The sequence below is a fragment of the Belonocnema kinseyi genome, chromosome 3 (assembly GCF_010883055.1).
Source record: "Belonocnema kinseyi isolate 2016_QV_RU_SX_M_011 chromosome 3, B_treatae_v1, whole genome shotgun sequence".
NCBI lineage: Eukaryota > Metazoa > Arthropoda > Insecta > Hymenoptera > Cynipidae > Belonocnema > Belonocnema kinseyi.
Window position 1 is genome coordinate 89,916,988 of NC_046659.1, and position 24,646 is coordinate 89,941,633.

At 27.4% G+C, this 24,646-nt stretch overlaps 2 protein-coding genes across 4 annotated transcripts in view; both read right to left on the reverse strand.

The window, feature by feature from the left end:
• The window catches only part of LOC117170331 (RNA-binding motif protein, X chromosome-like), a 61,884-nt gene extending 56,763 nt beyond the window's left edge, over nucleotides 1-5,121 (reverse strand). For all 3 annotated transcript variants that reach the window (XM_033357050.1, XM_033357049.1, XM_033357048.1), the window contains exon 1: nucleotides 4,965-5,121. The gene's annotated coding sequence lies outside the window, so the exon portion shown is untranslated. The remainder of the gene's footprint in view (nucleotides 1-4,964) is intronic.
• A 1,853-nt stretch (nucleotides 5,122-6,974) lies between these two features.
• On the reverse strand, nucleotides 6,975-23,715 carry LOC117169358 (THUMP domain-containing protein 1 homolog). The gene is made up of 5 exons (XM_033355700.1): nucleotides 23,376-23,715; nucleotides 22,974-23,294; nucleotides 17,488-17,732; nucleotides 9,625-9,850; nucleotides 6,975-7,333 (listed from the first exon to the last, which is right to left on the reverse strand). Exons 1-5 carry the CDS (start codon nucleotides 23,568-23,570, stop codon nucleotides 7,253-7,255), a joined length of 1,068 nt encoding a protein of 355 aa, XP_033211591.1. The 5' UTR covers nucleotides 23,571-23,715; the 3' UTR covers nucleotides 6,975-7,252.
• Nucleotides 23,716-24,646: the final 931 nt, after the last annotated feature.

The window sequence follows — 24,646 nt, forward strand, 5'->3', positions numbered from 1 at the left end:
TTCTAAATTATATCATTTTAAGCAATTTTAAGCTAGAAACATTAAGAACTAAATTACATTTTTTTTACAAACTGAGCAATTCTTAAATTAAAAGTTAAAATATTTTTAAAATTCTTTAAAAGCTGTAAATTTGTATTTCAAAATATTGAAAAAGCTACAAGTAGTTTTATATTTTTTCAAACATTGAATTATGTGTGAAGTTTTTTTTTAGAACTTTTAAACTTTTTTTAAAAGCATTCGAATTTTACCTAAAACTTTGCAAGAAAAATTCCTTAAAATCTTCCTCATTCATTTTTTATAATTTTGCAAATCTTTTTAATATTGTCTTAAAATTAGTTTTTCTAAAAAAATCATGATTTTAAATTTTCCTAGTAATCTTGGGAAATTTTTTTTTATTCTTCTGAAACCTTTCCCAATTCTTAAAAAGCTTCTACATCTTTTGTTCGAAATCTGTAGAAATCTATATTTGGTTTTAAATTAGGTTACGCGCATACATTTCGTTTAAATTATTTGAAATAATTTTATATTTTTAATTAATTTTTAATTTTCCAAACATCCTAATATCTCTTAAGCTTACTACAATTTTTTCTACAAATAATAAGAAATAAATTGTTATTTATACATCAAAATGCAACAATTTCATATTTGATTTATAATGACTGATTTTAAATGAACGATCAGATATTTCTTAATGTTAAGTAACTGTTCCTTTTCTGAATTAAAATTTTTCCAATTGAATGCTTTATAAATGGAATATTTTAGACTAAAATAATATTTGACATTTAATAAAAGCCTTTAATTATAAATATATTATTTTCAAGTTATTTTAAATTTCAAAATAATTTATAAAGTTTCAATCCGGCGTTTACATTTGTTTAACTAATAAGACTTTCCAATTGAAACAGTAATTTTTAACGTTAAAATCTTGAAAATCTAAAACTGTGAACTTGTTCCGAATCTTCTCGTAAAATCAATTATTATTCACTTTTTACATCTTAAGGTATAATTTAATTTAAAAAATCTTGAATTAATTTATATTTACAGTTGATAAACTAAAAACGTTTTTGATCCAAAATTTTCGATTTTAAATGCTTCTAATTTTTAATTGCTTTAGTCTTTAAAACTGCGTTTTAAAACTCTTTAAATTAAAATATATGCTTAAAACTGAAAATGGAAGATTTTTTGATTGCGCATTCTAACCTGATTGATATAATAATTGAAAAAGATAACAATTTAACTAAAAATGTCACGGTTATTTCCCGGTGTCCTATAATCTCCGGTTTCCCGGTCGAGCAGCCACCCTCTATTTCTTTTACAACACTGATTTTATCATAAATTTAATTACTGTACTACACTCGCAACACAAAACTGCACATTTGGAGCCGCTTTCAGTGAACAAGTGAAAGTCGACGGTTGTAAAAAGGCCGAAAAGCCCTGTTATTTAAACCTTTTTTTTGTAATAAATGTAAGCAAATCTTTAAATTCGGAACACTTTAGGCTTAAAAGCGCTTGTTATTAAACAAATTCATATCTTTTTTGAGCGAGTTGCAATCAAAAGAAGTGAGAGGCCTCGACTTTTGTCCCCGACTTCAGTTTTTCGTAGTTCCGGTAGGAAATCCTTTTAGTCTAAAAGTTGACTACACAAATTACTCGTGACTTGTGTCGCCTGTCGGCACTTTTGGGTCCGGCAAACCTTCTGCCAATATGGCACTTTTTCAGCGTGGCCTTTTTAATAGAAAATTGTTTTCGTTCATTTACCGGTCTTCAAACCTTATTCCCGGTCATTTAAATTTATTATTTTCTCTAAGAATTCACATTTAAAGACCAGTATTCTAATCTTGTAAGAGTTAAACTATAGGATCAATATAAATTGAAATAAAAAAACCAATTTTAAATTTAAATGTTTGAATTCATTATTCTTGAAATTTATTTAATGTGCATCTTAAAAAAATTCCCTGACTTTTGCAAATTTATTCTTTTATAATCCCTGAATTTTTCCAAATTTTCAGGTTCAAAATCTAAAAAAACGCAAAACTGAGATTTATTTAAAAATAAAAAATCTAATTTAACGAAAAAAGCACACTTATGTTCTGCAAATTTTATGTTGAATTTGTCCTTTCACAAGCAAGACATCCTTTGAGTTTTATACAAACTGGACCATTTTTGCAGGGCGGATAATTTTTGTTTCTACAAATTGAATTCTCAAAAAAAAAAAAAAAAAGAAAAGATTTTTCAACAAAACAGATAAATATTTAACTAAAATGATGAATCTTTAATAAAGTTGCTTAACTTTTAAACAATTGAATTTCCAACTCCAAAATATGAGTTTTCAACGAAAAAGTTAATTTTCTACAAAAAAAAGTTTAATTTTCAACACAGAATACAGATTTTCTACCAAAGGGTTAACCAATATTGTAATCTGGTGCACACCCTGTCATTTAATCCAATGTAATCTTATCTAACCCCTGTAATCTCTGGCAATCATGTATAATTCCATATGCATAATAATATGTATAATCCCGTATTATAATCTTTCGGTATATTAATATATAACATTAGAAAAAATAATTAAATCCTATTAAACACGACATTACATTTTTTGCAATAATTGCAAAGGAATTCATTTTGCAAGGGAATTCATGGCGAGGTTAAAGAACTTCAGAATCAATTAAATAAAAACTTGAAAATAATCCATTGAATTAAGTAGAATTGAGTAAATTTAGAAGAATTAAAAAAGTTCAAAAGAATTCCAAAGAATGAAGGGTGAATTCCAAAAAATAATGTTCAAATCTTTGAAACCCTACTAATTTCTTATCAAAAAAGTGACTAATGACTACATTTTTTTTTTTAATCGAAAAAATCAATTTATTTCAGTAACATTTGAGTGAATATAGAGGAATTGATGTAAAACACCACTGAATTATTGATACCAATTACAATCTTATAAAATCCCTTGGAATCTTTTTAAACATCCTATAACCTCATAGATCCTGTAAAATCCTTCCATATATTTTGAAATTCTAGACAATTTTCAAAGCCCGCACGCAAATTTTGGAAATTCCCTTAAAATTATTCAAATCTTTGGAAATCCCTTGAAATTGTTTAAATCTGTTGAAAATGCCTTAAAATCTTTTTAAATACCGTAAAATATTTTAAAATCTTTAAAATCCCTTCAAACTATTAAAATAAATTTTAAAAAGTTCTGGGAACCCTTTAAAATTTCTTCAAATATTTCGAATCCCTTCATATTTTTTGAAATGCCCTATAACTATCTAAAACTCTTAAAATTGCCTGAATAACATAAAATATTTTAAATCCCTCAACATTTTTTTTAATATCTTAAAAATGCCAAGGAATTAGAAAAAGACTTTAAAACATTTCAAATCATTTGATCATTTTGTCAATTGATCTTTAGGATCAATTAAATCAAAACTTTAAAAGAATTTAAAAATCGATCCACTAAAATATTATTAAATCCTATTAAATTCTATGAAATCTGGTATATTTTCTGAAATCTTAGGAAATTGCTTAAAATACCTTGTGATCTTTAAACTCAATTAGAATCATTGAAATCCTCGGAAATCTGATAAAATCCCGTGAAAATTTTTTAAATAACTTAAAACCTTCTGGGACCTGTAAAATAGCTCCATGCGTTTTATCCTAGAATATGTCAAACACCTTAAAGTCCCTTCAAATTAATAAAAAAATTCTTGGAATCTTCTAAAAATCCCTAAAATATTACAAATTGCAAGCTCTTGAAAATGCCTTAGAAGTTTTGCAAATATCCTAAATTCTTAAAAACTTTTCCCCATATTTGGAATAGTTTGGCTTTCTACATTAATTTCGAAATTAATTTTTTTAATTTTTGGGCATATTTGCCACATTCCCTTATATTATTAGAAATTTTAATTTCTCTTTTTTTCAGGTGCGTTATTTAAATTTAATCCCTTGTAATCTATGTAAACCCTATATTATTGCAATAATCTTATGCAATCTTGTGTAATCTTGTACATATAATCCTGTAATATAGTGTACATGGAAAATCAAAGTAACCAAAAAGGATGACTATTTTACAAAAATGTTGAATTTTTAAACAAAAATAAAAATTTTAACAAAAACTATATTCGCCAGAAGGAACTAACAAAAAAAGAAATGGAATTACAAGGCAAATAAATTGACAGCAATATTATATCACGTTAGTCGCAAAACAGTTTCGAAATAGAATCTTTTATAATTACAATAACAAAATTTAAAATTATAATAAACTTTTTTCACATTTATTATCTTTGACAGTTATTTAAAGAGCCTCTTACAGAAATTTCATGACTTTTGCAGAATTTTTTTTTTTCAAAATCCCTGATTTCCTGGTTTTCCCTGACCTCCAACAACCCGAATTGTTGTAACTGATAATAAATCAGTATTTTATCAAATTTGAAAAAGATATAAACCTATGCCTATAATTGTAACTTACTATTCAAAATAATATCCGGCGTGAGCTAGATTAAAGGCAAACTTTTTCTCGCACATGTTTATCCAATTAAACCTATAGCAGCGCTATACATGGATTAGGACGCTACCAACATATTAGGCTATCAAATCTGCAGAAATGCATGCATGATGTCGAAAACAACATGAAATATGACTATAATTACTTTTTTATGTCTAATATAAACAGAAAGACTCTAGAATAGTTAAGAAAAGATTTGTTCGAAAACAGTCCTTCACGCCCAGCTTTGATTGTTCTAAGATTGCCGACAGAAAGTTATTATTTGAATATTTCATAGAAACAAGAAGTCAAGTAATTTTTATTCTCATTATTCATTAGTTTAATACACTATAAACAAGAATGCAGACGTACGAAAATAAAATCGGCAAAAAGCGGGTAGAAAGTATAACAAAATTAATAGGTTATGTTCGTACAAAAGTTGGTATAATATATTGACTTAAAATACTGGTATATTTACCTTTCCTGAAGCCGAAAAAGATGATTTTCACAGGGGACAGTTTTCCACTAAACTATGAACACTCAATATATGCAATGAAATTTATATGAAACATCTAATCCTTTTACAAATCTCACAATTACTGGAACTAATCTTAGACTCAGAGCTTTGTACAGCTTGAAGTGCATTTCACGTCAGTAGTTGAAACGTTGCTCAGTTCGGGTTGTTTCGGAAACATTCGTTGTTTGTTCGTTGCTAGAGTTCACAATCGAATATCGATTACTTTATGGCGGAAAATTTAAAAAAGGAACAGGTGGCCTTTTTAATCAAATTAAAAAATTCCCAGTCATTACCCAACTCGTAATAATTTTTCAGCCAAATAACTTACGAAATTCGAAAGCTAAATTTTTTTCAATTAAAGTAATAAAAACTGAACTGCAAATTAAACCACTAAAAGCTTAAAAAGTATAAATCCACGATGTCATATTATCAATGCTCTAATTTGAAGAATGATATATATATATTTATTTTTTATTTCAAGTATACTAATTTCAAATTAATAATTTTTCATTTGTTAATTATACATAAAAACTTGTTTTTTCTTCAAATATCATTGAATATTTTCCTAAAATTATTCTTTTAAAATAAAAAATAATTCGAAATTTTCACAGGAATCACAAGAAGATTATTATCTTAAAACCTTTCAAAGTCCTTAAAAAAACCAGATTATATTTTTAAATATTTGCTAATTGTAAGTTATAATGGAAAAAACCCCTTCAAAATTAAAAAGAATTGGCTTGAAATCTTCCACATTTTTTTCTAAAAATTTTGAAAATCTTTTTAAATCTTGTTAAACATTCTCTTTAAATTATTTTACCGAAATAAAAATCATTTTTCATTTTCATTGGAATATTTATAAAATTTTGATTTCCGAGTAAACCTTTTACATTTCTTTCTTAAAAAGATTCACAATCTTCTGTTCGAAACCTGCAAAAATCTACATTTTGTATCATTTCATTACAAATTTTTAAATATTTTTTCAAAACATCTAAATTTTTCTAAATATTTTAAGAGTTTTTTCTATAAAAAAAGGCCTTAATATCTTCCAGATTCTTTTTTCGCAATTTTAGAAATTATTTAATTTATTTAAATCATTTAAAGTTTTTACTCAATTTTGAATCTTTTCAAAACTTCAAAATATCTTTTAAACTTGAAAAAATTTTACTAAATTAATAAGTGTCAAATTGTTATCTATGTCTATAACCAAATTTAATAAGTTCACTCACAAATTAAAATGTTTTATTTTGAAAAAATATTTTTAAAATTTCCCAGGAATCCCAAACCTTACAAAATCCTCAAAAAGCTTCCAATTTTATTTTAAAATTTCCAAAAACATACATTTTGTTTTAAATGTTTTAAATTTTCTTCAACTTAAATTCCTTTCTTCTAAATCCGAATTATAATTCTTTAATAAAATTTCCCGTTCCATGTAAAAAATCTATTTTCTAAAATTCCATGTTCCAAATCAGGATAAATAAAGGGGTAAGCGAATAAATCGTGATAAAGCAATTTATTGAAAAAATTGAGAAAATGATTGTTTCTGTATGTTTGAAATATGAATTCGACTATCAACCTTAAGTAAGCGAAAAAAATCTCACAGAGTGAAAAATTGAAAATGATTAAAAACATGAAAACTTAAATTTTTCGTCGATCTGAAATAAATTCCCGGTTTAACAAAATTGAATTACCGGTCATTTCCCGCGCGATTAGAAATTTTCTTCTTCTCTTCCGCCCATCAATTCATTTATATTTACAGTTGATCAATTAAGACTTTTTAATAAATTATATAAAATTTATGATAATTCAAGTGACTGGATAGATTTTTCTACTAAAAATTGGTAAAATACCCCGTCAAAAAATAAATTCACTCACATTTTCCGATCACAAAAAAGTCCAGTTTTCCCGGTCGAGCGGCCAACCTGAAGGAAGCAAGTGTGAGGTACTAATTTTTTACTAAATGAAATACAATTATGCAATTATAGATTTTTAATTGCATTTTAGTGTCGCAATTACAAGTGACAATGAAAAATTAAATAAAATATCTCAAATGTTTCAACTCCTCAAAGAAAACTTCACAACGCTCACATTGAACACTTGGTTTTCAAAGGAGCGTCAAAAAGCGTTTCTTCAAACTACAAATGTATACTTCGCATATTGAAGTAAATAGTAGTTCGACAAAATTAATTCTTAAATTAGTACGAGAAAAATAAAGTGCTTAATTATTTTCAGTCAAAAAAGTTCTTTGATGGTTATGCTATTATTTTATCGTCTTCCACCCCTGGAACATCATCATTTTTTGCAGCAGCAAGATCATTCGTGTCTTTCGAATCCTGAAAAAAATTAATTGTATAGATCACATGTAGAGAGGGGTTGTTTCAAAAATTACGTCACACTGTCAGAGTGGGGGGGGGGCATTTTTATGACATCAGGCACCGAAAATATAAATGTTAATAACAGTTTTTTGAAAAATTGAAAAAAAAATTAAAATGAGTGATTTCACACTCTTCTTCAATTTCATTTCACACTCCCAACGTTTCCCCATTTTTAAAGAATTCCTCTTTTTCACTCTGTTTTCAAGAAGCTTCCCCCTTTTCGCGGATATGCGAACTGAATTAGTGATAAAAACCAATAAGAAAAGCAAAGCACTTTTCATTGAAAGTTTATTCTTTTAATTTAAATTACTACTACTATATTTTTGGTTCAAAATCCATCTCTTTTGATTTAAAATATTACTATTTGCTGAAGAATAAACTATTTTAGTTGAAGGTTTGGTTTTTTTAGCAGAAAATTAATTTACATATTGGTAAAGGATTGAAGCATTTTCTTCAAAACTATTTTTTATATTAGAAAATTAACTTTTTTAACTTTAAATTTAAGTATTCCATTTTTGGTTGAAACTTTATCGTTTTTAGTTGATAATTCAACTATTTGGTACAAAATGAATTTTTTTTATTGAAAATTGAACCTTTTGTTGTAAAAAATTCTATTATTTTGGTAGAAAAAATTCTATTTTATGAAAAAAAGCTTTCCTGACCATAAGTTATTTAGCCTGCATAAAACTCACAAGGTATTTTCCTTATAATAGTACAAATTCGAAAACAAACTTGCAAAACATATAAGTTTGGGTTTATTTTCATAAAATCGACTAATAATATTTTCAGAAAAACAGCCACCATTTTGCTAACTTTGAACATTTTCTGAAATGTAAATATCTCAATTAGGTTAAAAGTTATACAAGTATAAATAAAAAATTGTGTTTTTTTCCACAAAACAAAGCAATAAATTCTAATACGCATAACTTCGGTAAAAAATTGATTTCCACAAATCGCAAAAATACATATCACCTGACTTAATTTATAAAACAAACAAATTTTGTTGCCTAGAGATTCTTTGAATTCAAGTGTAGAAACTGTCTGAGTTAAGATGGAATCAGTCCATTAAAAATTGAAAAAAAATTTGTTGAAACATCAACTATTACATTTTTTGTTTGAAATGTCAATTATTATATTTTTTGTCAAGAATCAACAGTTTTAAATGAAAATTCAACTATGCACTCGATTGACCTTCTTCTTTAAAAATTCAATTGTAATTATTTCATTAAAAATTAAACCATTTTGTTAAAGTCATCTTGTTTGGTCGAAAATCTAACTGTTTTGTTCAACATTCGTCTTTTTAGATAGAAAATTCGTCCTTTTGGATTGAACTTTTAAATGTCTTCTTGGCTTAAAAATTCAACTCTTTGGAGGAAAACCTACATAATTTATTTAAAATTCGTCTTTTTTCTTGAATTCGGCTGTTTCTTTATTTAAAATAAAAATCTTTTTTGGTTAAGATACCAACTATTATATTTTTTGTTGACAAATTATCTTTTTGGATTGAAAAATCATATTTTTTTGGATAAAGTAAGCTTTTTTGGTAGAAAATGAACTATTCGTTGAAAATTCAACTTTTTTGGTTAAAAATACAAATGTATTCAAAAAAATTCGAAATCCAAATTGAAAGTTCAACTATTTGGTTGGAAATTAATCTTTTTTCTAAAAACAAATCGTCTCTTTAGCTTGTATTTTTTTCTAAATATTAATCTTTCCGAGTTTAAAAGTCAACAGTTTTCCCAAACATTCAAATTTTTAAATTGAAAACTCAACTCTTTGGTTGAAAGTTCATCTCTTTTGTTAGAAAATTAATCTTTGTTGCTTGAAGTTTAAACATTTTGTTGACATACCAATATATTTCGACCTGAAATCTCAAGCGTTACATATCAAATTCAATATGACACCTAAACTTTAATCTTATTTAAAAGAATTCATTTCCCTATTTTTGTAAAAAGTCATACCTTTTTATCCCTGCCTTGAAAGCAGGGGTAAAAAAAGCTGTGAAGTCTGATAAAATATCATTTGTGTATCTTCTGTGTTTTATTTTAGAAGTTTATCAAATGATATAAAATAAAAATAAAATAAAAAGATATTTAAAAAATGAAGATAAAATAAAATTCAGAAAAACATTCTAATTAAACAAAGGTTTACTTAAATAAAAGGGGGCAAGTGTTCAAAATAGCGTGACGTAGTTTTTGGACGGACCAAAAAAAAAAAGATAAAATTCCAGTATTTGCGCTCAAATTTACCTTCTGCTGTTGCTGAGTTGGATTACACATTTCTAACAAGTTGTACTTTTTGTAGGTCATATAGTTTGGGGCTACTGAAAGGAGACAGAAGCCACGAATAACTTCTACCACAACAGCAATTTCAGGATTCTTCAAATTTGCCTTGTTGCCTGGATTTTTATTCGTAATTATTTCCCCCAGCTCCTCGATGACGGCGTTCCTTTGCATGTTGCTGTTACTGTGTCGGCTTTAACAAAAATGATAACTTAAATGTAAGCAGGCCTGGGACTCACTTCAAAGATAAAAAATCTGCCTGCTGCGCTCTAACTTTCTCATCGGGTGCTACGCGCATGGCTCGCTTCGCTCGCAAGCTTGAGCATGATCATGAGCTTGAGCGCTCTTGGGGCGCGCGACTGCTGATTCTCGCACTGCGCGCTCGATAACGTATAATCTATTTAACCCACATGTGTGCGCAAGGCCTTTTAAAATTAAAGGACGAAGTATCGGCAACTTTCATTTGGTGATTGTGAATTCTCTTTTGTTAAAGCTCCTTCGGCTTTAACGAACACATTCTCATCACGTATCTCATACTTTGCACTTGATTTCGTCTAAAATCCGAACTTTTCTACATTATGTTCAACTCTCTTATATCAACTGTATATTATATTTATTTGTGTACCTCGATTTGGGGCTGTTTATTGAATATTGCAAAATAAAGTACAAATCTTTTTATTGATTACTGTAATATTTGTTCCTTATTTTGCATCATATTGTATTATTAACCACCCTGAAAAATATATATCATTTCAAGAAATTTATGTTATTACCATTCATAATATGCATTAGAATTGGAACAAAAGTGTAAGTATTTTTATCACTCAAAAAACTATAAAGCCATTTTAAAGTATAAATGTCGCCCTTTCGCATGCCGTTGAGTTTGCTAAAATTTTTTTTTTTTCGCTGAGATAGCACATTTTATAATTTTCATGTTTGTGAATTTACCTATACCTAAAACCCCATTACGAACATGTGTATGCTAGTAAACTGGATTTTTTATTAGGAAACACTTAAAATATTTTAAAATTAATTAAAAGTCCATTTTTTCTTACGTAAAAAACCTGCTCTTTTTTAATCCAAGGTCAGGTTAGGGTTTTTGGGCTCTGTTTAGATTTTGTGGGTTAAGGGCATGTGATACTTAGAAAATTGTCGATTTTACCAATTTTAGGTTCCCCCGGCTTTTTTCCTAGAATAATAAATATTTTGTCTTAAAAATTTAGGAAATGATAACGAACATGCTAACGGACGTCCCCACACACTTTTTTTGTAGGTTAATTCAAAAAAGTTTTAATTTAGCAAAATGTGATTTATTTGCCATATAGCGCTTAGAAAATAGTATCGATTTTTTCAGTGTTAGATTCCCCCGGCTTTTTTCCTAGGATAAGAAATATTTTGCTTTCAAAATCTGGGAAATGATAGCGAACATGCTAACGAACGTCCCCACACACTTTCTTTGTGTTTTTTTTTTATCAAAAAATTTTTGATATTGCTAACAACGTGCGTGTATATTTGGAGGTTATGTGTGGTACAATTCACCCGAGCGTTAGTTCCAAACCATAAATAATTTCCAGATTATCGGAAAGGCAGAGATGAAAAACGACGCAACCTCAAAATAATGCATATGCATACAATTTTTATTTAGCTCAATAAATTTTTTTGTTATTATCCTTCAAAAAAGAGTCCGGGGACGTCCGTTATGATATTTTATAGCATCTCCGAATTCAGTTTTTAAAAATTTCCATTTTTGTGGAAAAAAAGCCGGGGAAACTGTAAGTAAGTATCACATGCCCTTAAACTCACAAACATGAAAATTTCAAAATGTAATATATCAACGAAAAAAAGGAGATATTTGAGCAAACTGAACGACATTCGAAAGAGCGAGACTCATACTTAAAAATGGTGTTTATAGTTTTTTGAGTAAAAGAAAAATTCGATGCTACATAACCTGAAATATAGGCAAAAATCGCTGTTTTTGCACTTTTAGGTTAATTTTTTCATATCTAATGTAGCTGCAATTTAGCCAAAAATTGTGTTAAATAAAATGTTATTTGTATCTTGCGCCCTTCTTCCAAAAAGTTTATTTTTTACTGTTAATGTATTTTTGTATATTTTTTTCGGTCTCTTGTGTCGTTTTCCCCAACAATTATTTAAAGAATTTTTTATCTTATTTTTTACGATTGAAAGAAAATCTACTCGCCCTATCTAAAAATGAATAATAACAAATTTATAGATCTTTTTGCGGCGGACAACTTTATTCTGTTGATTTTATTTCTTACCTTGTGCCATTTTTCGAAAAATTTAATTTCTTAATTTTAAATGTTATTTCTTAAGATTAAAAGAAAAACTACGTGTCCTATTAAAAATTATTCATGACAAATTTGAATGAATTTTCACTATTTTTTGGAAGAGCAACTTTCGTCTATTGATTTTTTCATAGCTAGTATTGTTTATCCGAAACTTCAATTTTTTATTTTTAACACCCCCTACCGACATTAAAATGTTCTTTTTCTCTGATTTTTGAGATTTTTAAGTATGTTATTCCTATAGCAGAGTGTATGCATAAGTAAAATCAAGCTCATTTTACACTCCTGACTAGCATGTGAATCGGTGCGTTAAAAAATTATATTCGTCTCGAAGTTATATTTAAAAAAATTCAAGGCTGCCGAAAGTTACATATATGTTACTGTGGGCGGTAGAAGGTTAATGTTGTTTTTAACGACTAAAAACAAAAACTACGCGTCCTATCGAAAAGTGATTCAGGACAAATTTGTAAATCTTTTCAGGGCGCGCAATTTTAGTCAATTTATTCTTTTCCGTATTTTGCATAGCTTGACCGCAAAATGGAATTATGGATTTTTCATTATTTTTCGTACGATAAAAATTTGAATTTTCAACTCTTTCGACAAAATTCAATATGTTTTCATGATAATCTTGTCAGATATTCAAAAATCAACGTTTTCTTCTCTTCACTTTTTTCATATCGTGCGTTTTTTGGCTTAAAATGTTTATTTTGTTTTTTTTGTTGGGGGGGGGGGGGGGGGGGGGGGTACAATGCTATAACTCTGATCATTTTCTTTTGATCGAAAAAGTCATAAGGATAAATTGTTCGACTTTTCAAGTACTATAACTAGCCGTACATAGAACTTTTAAATCTTATTAGGCCTTAAAAAAGTGTGCCAAAGCTGAATCCAATTTGATCAATCTTTCGAAAGTTATCGTGGCTACAGAATATAGACTGCAGACAAACATGATGAGAATGAGAATGAGAATGCACAAATAATGTGAGTAGTGTCAAGGATGTTTACTCAAAACCTGAGGAAAAAAATCCCTGACAATTCCATGTTTTTTCAGATATTTCCAGTTTCTCGAGTTAATTATAAATGTTTTATTTCAGTTTCTAGCGATTCAATTCAAATATTTAGATTAGAAATATTTAACAAATTATATTGCAAGATATCCTTAAATATATTTTCAGAAGTTCATGAATTTGAATAATAATTCAGACAAATTTTCATTGTATCTTATTATATTTAAAACTAATTGCAGACTTAGGTAAAAATAATGTGGGCACCATGTTAAACTCAATTTAAACCGCTTCCAATTCTTAACCCTTAAATAGCACCTGGGGTGTAAGACACCCCAAAAAAAGTTTTCGCTCCAATTAAGTATACTAAATTAAAAAATATTGAACATGTGTCGCCATCTGGAATTTATTGGAATCAATAACTAGTCAAAAGCGTAGGGTGTTAACCCATTTGGCCCCAAAATGTCCATTTTGGCCAAAAACTTTCATCCACGTATTAATGTTTATTTTCATCGGCCAAAAAAATTGCAAGTCATAGTCCGCTATTTTCGAGGTCGCTCTATCGATCTATGCTATTTAGAAAACGAAAAAAACACTTCCCACCCCTGATTTTTTCATTTGAAAGATAAAAATGGTAGTTTTTAAGGGTATTTTTTTTAAGAGTGCAATTTTCAACGCAAAACACATCTTGAAATTCAGCAAACTGAATGAAAACAGGGCGGTCGAGGCCCAAAGAATAGGACTATGCTATTTAGTTATGTTATTTTCTGATCTAGGGGTTGTAAAACCACCCGGAAGAGGGTAATTTGGCATCAACGAAGATTGAGTATATAACTATTTACATATAAACACACATGGATGTGTGTGTGTGTGTGTGTGTGTGTGTTTTCGAGGACGCTGGTTCCAATTTCGATGTCAAATTTTTAAAATTCAAAATGACGGATCGTAACTTATTACTCAACGATTGAGAATGAAAAATCTTTCTGCTCACAAACATTTACTTTTATCAACTTGCATTTTCACATAAAAAAGATAACGGAGACACGACGAAAATAATGAATTTGAATTTAGGCCCTCAAAATTTTCGATAAGATCGCATAACAAATGTTTATTTCTAACTTCACATTTTTCAGATATGTAAATTACTATAGTATCGCACCATGACTTCTGTAATTCTGACAACAAAATCGTTATCAGCGGCTACCGAAATCACCGGATACCAAGTTCATGCATCAGATTTCATGTCGTTTGAAAAAAAACGCTAAATCTAAACCCAAAAGTCGGCATATTGGATCCGCCATTTTGAAGTTTGAAAATTCGACATCGAAATCAGAACCAGCGCCCTCGAAAACATATATATAAATATCCGTATGTGTATATGTAAATAGTTATATACTCAATCTTAGTTGATGCCAAATTACCCTCTTTCGGGGTGGTTTTACAACCCCTAGATCCAAAAATAAAATAACTAAATAGCATAGTCCTATTCTTTGGGCCTCGACCGCCCTGTTTTCAATTAATTTACTGAATTTCAAAATGTTTTTGCGTTGAAAATTGCACTTAAAAAAAATACCCTTAAAAACTACCATTCTTATTTTTCAAATGAAAAAATCAGGGGTAGGAAGTATTTTTTTCGTTTTCTAAATAGCATACATCGATAGAGCGACTTCAAAAATAGCGGACGATGACTCTTGCAATTTTTTTGGCCGATGAAAATACACATTGATACGTGGATGAAAGTTGATGGTCAAAATGGACATTTTGGGGCGAAATGGGTTCAAAACCCCTTGTGCCATTATTGTGTCAAAAACTGTCTATGAAGCAAAAATTTGGCCTTTTAAATTGTTTAGTTTTTACTTAACCTTAATTTTAGTATACTATTTAATGTGAAAAAATTTGTTTTTAAAAATATTTAATAGTATTTTTTACATTTATTGATAGCGTATAATTTACGGCCACGCGCCGCACAGGTCTATGCACCATCTGGAAATAAATACCTTTTTTGGAAGGCATAGTATTGCAGTAACTTTTTTCTGAAATCATAGTATTTCAAGAGTACGCCAATTAATTTTTAGCCAAAAATATAAAAAAATTACACCAGTTATGAATATTTACGTAAAAAAAAAACTCATTTTTGTCGTTTTTTCTTCGAAATTTTGTTCAACTATCTTATATATAAAAAATAGTTATAAAACCAGTTGGACTTTTGAAAAGACATGTTAAACTATATCCTATAATATTTTTGTTAAAAAATATGCAGTACAGGCTTCACAATACACGTTTCAACACGTGGGTTGTCAAACACCCCTAGTAACAGTAATGTCATTATTTTGAGGTGTGCCACTTAAGGGTTAACTTTGTGACTAAAAATATTACAATTTCAACAGGATAAATTAATTTTTAACCAGATAGTTGAAGTTTCAACCAAAAAGATGTATGTTCTAAAAAAAAGACGATTATTTAACAAAACACACGAATTCTCAACCAAATACGTAGTTGAATTTTGAACTAAACAAGCTCAGTTTTCAACCAGAAACGGAACAGCTAAATTTTCAGTAAACTTTAACTGGAAAAGTTGACTTTTTAACAAACAAGATGATGTTTCAAGCAAAAAGATTAATTTCTACAAAAAAAAGAAGTTTTTTCAAGAAAATCCGTGAATTTTCAACGAAATAGCTAAATTTTCAATTACTAACAATTTTTTAATGAAATATAGTTAAATTATATTATATATATATATAGTTAAATTAAAACCCAAAATGGAATTATTAAAATTTCAGTAAAAAATTTTTTCTAACTAAACTGATGAACTTCTCACTAAAATGATTAATCTTCAACTGTAATAGTTGAATTTGAAAAAATTAATTTAAACAAAAAAACGAATTTTCAACAAAATACTTAAATAAATGAATATAAAGCTGCTTTTACTATAATAAAATTTCTAATTCTTTAACCTAATATTTTAAATACAAATGAACTTCAATGTTAATTTTAAATGTTATCATTTATTAAAATTTCTATTTATTTATCGCAGGCTTCACACAATATTTCCACTTTTTCTACTTAAATTCGAAATAAATTATTATAACCCAATAAAAGAAAATTTAACTATTTTTGGTAGAAAGTTCATTCCTTCCGGTTTAAAGTCTACTATTCAATTTTTAGTTCAGAATTCTCCTCTTTGGTTCAAAATTGAATTATTTTCTTGAAAATTCAATCATTTTGACAAAAAATCATATTTATTGATTGAAAATTAAATGGTTTGGTTGAAAATTAATTTTTTTTATTTGAAACTTATTCCTTTCTGTGGAAGTTTTACCCTATTTGGTTTAAAATGCATCTATCAGGTTAAAAATTAAACTATTTCAGTTCAAATTGATTTTTTTTTTTTTGAAAGTTCAACTGCTTTTATGTATTTTGTTGCAAGTTCATATTTTTCAAAATATATAAATTTTGTAGGTTAAAAATTCAACTGCTTGGTTAAATATTAATCTGTTTCAGTTGATACTTCAATTTTTCATTTTAAACTAAAATCTTTTTCGTTGAAATATCAACTTTTACATTTCTCATTGAAAAATCATCTTTTCAGGTGAAAATTTAACTCTTTGGTTGAAAGGTAAACTAATTTCTTAAAAGTTCTTTTTTTTTGTTTAAGATTCACAATATTAGTTGACAATTCAGTTTCTTTTTGGTTCCAAATTAATCCGTTCAACTGAAAATTTCATTACGTTGTTGGAAATTCAACTAACGAGTTAAAAAGGAACTTTTTTGTTCAAACTTTGTATTCTCAGTTTGAAAATTCAACAGTTTTGTAGAAAGTTCATATTTTTGATACAAAATTGAACTCTTTTGTAAAAGATTCACTTTTTAAAGTAGAAAATTAATTATGTTAAATAAAAATTTAATTATTCCATTTTTCGTTGAAAATTGCTATTTTTAGTTTAAATATTCAACTATCTAGTTAAAAAAAAATTTTAACGAAAATACAGAAACTAAAACTTAATCAAATAAAATGTTGACTAACAACATAACCACTGTTCGAACTTTTAGTTCCAAAATCGTCTTTTTGGTAAAAAATTTCTCTCTTTTGTTGAAAATTCTTTTTTTCTGGTAGAAAATTAATCTTCTTGATTGAAAATTAAAAATATTTAGTTAAAAATGTGTGTACGTTGTTGCGAATTCTTCTTTTTTGGTAGAAAATTATTATTCTACGTTGAAAGTTCATATTTTTCGTTGAAAATACAACTATTTATTTTTTAATTTAATTGTTTTGCAGAAAGTTCATCTTTTTGGTTGAAACTACAACTTTTCAGTAGAAAATTAAGAAACTGTTTTTGATTTAAAATTGAAAATCGTTTCTTGTTAACGTAAAATCATTTTTTTCGAAATAATAACAAAATAGTGTCATCGCTAAAAAAAGTGTCAAATAGTGTCAATAGTGTGGTGAGTCCAAGTCTTCTGTAGTTAAAAATAGAAATAGAATCAAAAGAAATTTTTTTAAACAACGTAAATATTCTACTTACTTGAAAATAATACTGAAAGTCTTCGGTTCTTGAGAAAAGTATTTTTCTAAGACGGTATTGGCTTTAGACTTTAAATCATCCAAGTTTGCTTTAGTCACAATTTCAACTGGAACCAATCTTAACAAAAACTTGGAACGTTGCTTTTTAGTGGTGTACACATCCTTTATGATTGACAACGCTAGCTTCAATGGATCAGGAACACTGGTTTGTATGAAAAGTGTATTTTTTACACCGGTTTCCACCGCCTATAAAATAGAAAATATATGTAAACATATAATATAATATAATAAATATATAATATATATGTAAATATATATGTGTGCCACCAGGTGCTTTAAAATCCCATTTAATTAAAATGGTGAAATTTTGAATTTTCAAAAAATTGAACTCATGTTCTAGGGTTCCTTTTTAGCAACTTGTGCCGTCTTTTTCGTATAAATAATTACTAACGGGCAATTTGAATATTTCCCATGAATTTTTAAACAAGTGTTAATTGTTTAAACAAATGTGAGTTATTTAAACAATTATTTATGCTTAAAAAGTGTAAAATTGTAATAATAATAATAAAAATAATAATTTTTTAAACAAAAAATTTCATTTTCAACCTAATAGTTCAATTATCTATCAATAGCTTATTTTTCCTATAAAGATTTTTTACAACTTCATTTTTCTGGTTTTTATTAAAACTAAACTTATTAGTAATTATAACACTAATTAGATAAAAATTGTTTAGCACATATTCAATACTTTTTGCAAAGACTATTCCTCTTTCTATAGTAAATTTATAGTTCTTTTCCAAAATTTGTTAGGCTTAGCAATTTAGCTATCTTTTTTTATTTCATAAATCAAGTAAAAGATTGAGCAATGTGCTTTACTTTATACTGAAACCATCCTTAATATTTTAAATGTATTATTCAATACAAAAATCCTGTTTCCTTTACTTCCACTAGTTTACAGCAGCATATAAATATAAAATATGCCCTAAATTTTCCTTCTACAATTTTTTACGAAATAAAAATTATAAAGAAAATAATCTTCAAAGTCAATAATTTATTTTTTATTCACTTTCATAAGTATTGAAATTTCTATCTTTTTAAAAGAAGTATGTACAAATACATACCTTGCTTTTCTTTACTTTGCTAATATTATTAACTTGACATTTACTTTCTCAATTATTCATTTTCAATATTTATAGATATATATTTGCTTAGAAATCAAATTCAATGTTCTCTCAATTTTAAGAGATGTGTAATATACTTGTGAGATTTTAAGAGATGTCTAATCCTTCTCGCCTATCACGCACTCAATCGATGTTATTTTGTTAACGTATAATTCAATTAAGGTGAAACTTTTCATAAAATTTCATTATATCCAAATAAACATTTCTTTCACTGCAAGTTTAGGCTTACTCAAAATTCCCTCGATAAACGAAGCGTTTGAAAATTGTCTAATGTTATTTTGATATTGCTTACCAACAAAATTTATAACTTTTTTATTTAACAAAACCAATCAATTTTCAATTGCTCATTATCTTAAGAATAATTTGAAGGGCAACAGGGTTTCTAGCGATTCTTAGGTACAAAATTCAAGGTCTTTTCCAGGTTAAGAAATCAAAATTTTCCAAGTCTCCTTTTTTACATCAAACAATGAAATAAACGTTTGTCATACATGTGAAAAATGATCCATTTCATTTTTTATAGGCCTAAAATTTCTAAAGAAAGCCGAATCGTAAATAAACAAATTCTTAATTTTTTGCGAATATAAGTAGTCTTTGTGAAATCTTTCGGAATATTTTTAAATCTTTGTAATGTCTTTGGAATCAATGAAATTTTTGTGAACTCTTTCTTTAATCTTTGTTTGCGAAATCTTCTCAAATGTGCTGCAACCTTTTGAAATCGCTTAAAATCTTTGAAACATTTTGAAATTCTTGAAATCTTTTGAAATCCTTATGAATTCTTTAAAGAAATTGTGAAATCTTCTCTAAGTCTTTTGTATTTGTTTGAAATCACTGGGATATTTGAAATATTTGTGAAATCTTGATGAAATTTGTTGTAATCGTTTAAAATCACTAGAATATTTGAAATCTTTATTAAATCCTTTGAACTCGTGTAAAAAATTTTGATATCGTTAAAAATATTTGGAATGTTTTTAAATCTTTGAAATCTTTTGTAAATCTTTTGTAAAATCTTCCCTTGTTGAAATCCTTGAAGTCACTGAAAGCTTTGAAATATTTTTGAAATGTTTCTCTAATCTTTGTTCGTGAAATCTTCTCAGTTTGTTCGAAATTATTTTAATCTTTTCAAATCTTTTTAAATTTATTGAAACTTTTTGAAATCATTATAAATCTCTTAAATGTTTTGAAATCTTTGAAGTCTTTGAAATCTTGTTCACTGTACCTTTGTGGACTCTTTGAAATTCTTGAAATTTTTTGAAATCCTTAAGAATTCTTTAAAATATTTGAGAAATATTTTGTAATCGTTTGAAATCTTGTCAAACATTGTTTAAATCTTTGAAATGCTTTGAAGTCCTTGAAATCTGGTGTACTTTATGAATGTTTTATGAAATCTTTGAAACTTTTATGAAATCTTTTGATATCTCCTAAAAAATTCCGAAGTTATTTAAAATCTTTGAATTCTTTTGAAATTTTTAAAATCTTTTGAAAGTTTTAAAATCTTTGTGCAATGTTCGAAATCTTGGCGAAATGTTCGAAATCTTTGCGAATTCGATGGAATTATTTAAATTATTACAAACGATAGTGAAATCTTTTGATAGCTCCTCAAAAATTTTGAAATTGTTTAAAATCTTTGAAATGTGGTTTAATATACTCTTTTTTACATTTTTACACTCCTTTGTAGGTTTTTAAATCTTTGTGAAATGTTCGAAATCTTTGGAGAATTTTTGTGAAAACTGTTTAATATAGTGTACACGCCTTTTTTGAATGTTTGAAATCCTTGAAATCTTTGTGAAATATTTTGAAATGTTTATAAAATCTTTCTTGAATCTTGGTTTGGAAAATCTTTTGTATTCGTTGAAGTGATTGAATTATTTTAAATATTTTGAAATCTTCTACAATGTTTTAAAACCTCTTGAAATCTTTTCAAATTTTTGAAATCCTTTATATCTTTAAAGTTTTAAAATTTTTGTGAAATTGCTGTGAAACCTTTATTGAAATCTGGCGTGCGCCCCTTTTTTTAAATCGTTAACATTTGTGAAATCTTTATGAAATCTTTATATTTAAAATATTTTGAAATGTTTTGAAATCTTTGGAAATATTTTGTAACCTTTTGAAATATATTGTAAACTCAAAAAAATAGTGGTCAACCCCAGGAAAAATCCGTTGTATGGCCATGGCTTATTCTAATTCTGAAACTGAATTAATATCGAAATTTTAAACTAATAATTTTTATAACTTCTAAGCTGTATACCTCAACAGAAGGTGCCTTAAAATATCTTTATTTATTCTGTAATAGACAAAAGATAAATTATACCTTGACGAATAAAAAAATATTCAGCAGCAAGATTTTTTCTAAACGAGATGTTTCTTTCATAATAGGCTGAAAGATTTAAATTACTGTTTTCATTTCGATAAAATTACTGCTTTAAAAGAAAAAAAGAATAATTAAAATTCAAGGTTTTCGTGAAAAAATCAAAGAGATTTCCATGTTTTCAAGGTTTAAAAAAAAATCAAGGAAAGTTCAAGGTTTTCTAGGTCACTGGAAATCCTGGACAAGTTATCAAATTTTTATTTTAAAATATGAAGAAATTTGTCTTTCGGAGCGAGTTAAAATGAAGATATTTAGTAAATTTGCTGGTCTGAAAAATTACGTTTTTTTTTTATTTTTTACAGCAACGGTAAAAGATACCACTTTTTTCCGAGAGAAGAAAGATAATGGTATGTGTTGTATTTTATTTCATTTATGTAGTTATAGAGAAAAAAATTGCTTGCGCAAATAAAAATTGTTTAAATAAATAGGAATTTATTCAACGTTAAAGGAAATGTATCAAAATTATGTAATAATGCAACAAAAAGTGGTAGACGATACTATTTTGGAAAGAAAGTTGATATCTCTGGCTCAAATTTTAGAAATTTTGAAAATCGACAATAAATAATTGTTTAAATAATTACATAATGTTTTTAGAAAAATGCATTACTCCAAACAATGACAAAATATTACATTTCAATAAGAAAATACGATTATTTTTACATTTTTCGGAAAATAAATAATTGTTTATAAAGTCATGGTAAATATTAAAATTATCCATTAGTAATTATTTGTATGAAAAATACGACGGAAATTGCTAAAAAGTAATAATAATACGTAAAAATGTAGTTTAAAAAAAAGATGAGTTCTCAACTAAAATAATGAATGTCCAACTGTAATGGTCGTAATTTCAACAAATTAATTTTTACTAAAAAAGATAAGATTGTTAACCAACACTTAAATAATTCAATTTTAAGTTAAAAAATCAATGTTCAACCAAAAACTAAGTTAAAAAAAAACTATTTCCTTAAAAATTAACTTTTTTTGTTGAAAATGAACTTTTTTGATAAAACTTTACATTTTTTATTGAAAATTCAACTATTTCGTAGAAAATTTATGATTTTGTTTGAAGATTCAATTATTTTGTTAAAAAATCGTATTTTTTAGTTGAATTCAACTGTTTAAGGATTCCTTTTTTTTCAATTAGTTCTTGTAACTGAAAATATAAAGATTTCATTTTTGGTTGACAATTAATCTGTTTTATTAGAAAATGCATCTTTCTTGTGTGAAAATTCTGCTTTTCAGATTGAAAAGTCAACTTTTTTCTAAAAATTTCGAATGTTTAGCTTGCAAAATTGTATGATCTTAAAAATTTTGTGATGGAAAATTAGTTTTTTTTTTTAATAGTAAATTTAAATGTTCCGTTTTTTATTATTGAGAACCTATCTTTTAATTGCAAATTTATGTATTTTGTTGAAAGCTCGTATTTTGGTAGAAAACCAAACTTCTTTTTTGGTTAAAAATTAAATTATTTTCTTGAAAGTGTAATTGTTTTGTCGAAATTCAAACTATTTGTCAAGTCATCTTCTTTAATAAAAACTCGTTACTTTGGATTGAAAATTCCTCTTTTATGTTAGCGAAATAATCTCTTTTGGTTGAAAATTCATCTCTCTTAACTAAAAATGAAATTCTTTATCGAAAACTCAACTTTGTTTGGGTTGAAAATTTAACTATTTCGTTGAAAATGCAGCAAATAATTTTTTTCTCGTTAATATTACTCTTTGATAATGTATAAAAAGGAGAGCTTTCGGATTCCAATTTTGTACTTCGTAATTTTGTACACCATTGGAATCCAAAGTATCTCCGTTTTATAAAGTTAATTTATCTTCAATTTCAGTGTTAAGCACAAAGGCCCCAAAGCGAAAACAGACCCTTCAATTCAAAGCTAAACTTCGAAATCAGTAAAAAAAAATGCGACAACTGCGTAGTTTTATTTTCTCCTACCTGGAATTTTCTTCGATCCCCTGGTGTTTCAACTTCCGCGTTAAGTTGGTCAATTTCCTTAGATAAAGCAGTTGAAATATCTTCATTGTCCTCATCTGGATCCACAACTACGAGCTGGGGCTCAATAACTTCAACCTGGGGATCTACAACTTCAGCCGGAAGTTCTTCAACTTCAATATCGGGTGCTGGATCTTTAACCAGGGGTTTTACAGCTACGTCATCGGGAACTTCTAGTGCCACCTGTACTACTTCAACTTCCATCTGGGGATCAACTGCCTCCTTAACTTCTTCAACTTCAACATCGACTTTGGAATCTTGACCCTACAAAGAAATGTATTCTTTTTACCACTTTCAGGATCCGCTTTAATCAGGCTGAAAAAAAACTAGAATACATAAATATACCTCGGCTTTGTCCGCAAATTCGTTTAACAATCTGTAAGCGTCTCGTATGCAATTTTTCTCTTGAAAGTTGCACGTGCATAAAAAGCCTTTCATCCCGGCTTCAAGCACAAACTGCTTTCGCTTTTTTTGCGTGTTGGAGTACCAGTTAGGCTTTCTTTTGCTAGACTGCGGTCCTGGTGGCCCTCGGGAATCCATGTTCAACAATTATTTTGAGTAGCAACTGTAAAAAAAAGCTAAACCTAAACGTTTTGAATCGTTTTGATTCTTCCGACACGTTTTGTTTTCCAATCAGCGGCAAGGCAACCACAGGTAAAATAAAGCGTAGAAGCGCCAAGTCCAACGCGCCGCCGGTTTCGGTTGCAGCTTAGGTTAGGTAGAAAGAAAACGCATGCGTGACCAGTTTCAAAGCCAGATTTGAAAATTCCAAGTGTCCAACTTGGAATAGTTAAAATCATTCAGATCAAAACCATATTTTTTAAATTTTAGGGATCGCAACGCAAATAAGGGGAACTAAATTAATATAAAAAAAAACAATTCTCTTGAAATCTTTGAAAGTAACTAAAAATCTTCAAAATTTCGTTGTGTCCTTCATATTCCCTGAAATTGTTGAAATCTGTAGAAATACTAATAAAAATGAAATTTAATTAAAATCTATGGAAGTATGGAAGTATTTTTAAAGTCCTTGGAGATAAATTAAATTTACTCATTAAATTTAACCAACATTTTTTTCATAATATTCTCGTACTCATGTTACTGTATGTTTATTTTCTAATATGAAAACTTTAAATTCTTTGGAATTTTGTTAAATAATTAAAAATACATTAAAAGTCATCGAATTTCTTCATATCCCTTGAAACATTGAAATCCGTGCAAATTCCTCAAAATAAAATTTAATGTATTTCCTAAAAAAAATACTTAAATCCGTTGAAATCGTGAAAATACATTAAAGTAAAAATAATTGTTAATATCTTGGATAAAAATTATATTTATTAATTATATTTACCTTTAAACCCCCGTATAAATAAAATGCACGCATCCGATCACTATCGTAATTTTAATTTCTAATATTAAAAACATAAACTATTTAAAAATTCATAACAATTTTTTGAACATTGAGTTATAAAAAAATCATTGGAATGAAATCTCTTGAAATTTTTTGCGGACTCTTAAAATAACTTGAAATATTTGGGATTTGTTGAATTTCTTCATATCCCTTGAAACTGTTAAAATCCCTTGGAATATAAAGTTTAATGTACTTCTTTAAGTCTAAA

What these genes read in the sequence shown, in the direction of transcription:
- LOC117169358 (XM_033355700.1), bottom strand. Translation starts at nt 23,570, where the DNA reads ATGGATTCCCGAGGGCCACCAGGACCGCAGTCTAGCAAAAGAAAGCCT. An exon ending in GGGATCGAAGAAAATTCCAG is followed by an intron (nt 17,733 to 22,973) that starts GTAGGAGAAAAT and finishes TCTATTTTATAG; the next exon opens with GCGGTGGAAACCGGTGTAAA. An exon ending in ACTTTCAGTATTATTTTCAA is followed by an intron (nt 9,851 to 17,487) that starts GTAAGTAGAATA and finishes TTTTTGTTAAAG; the next exon opens with CCGACACAGTAACAGCAACA.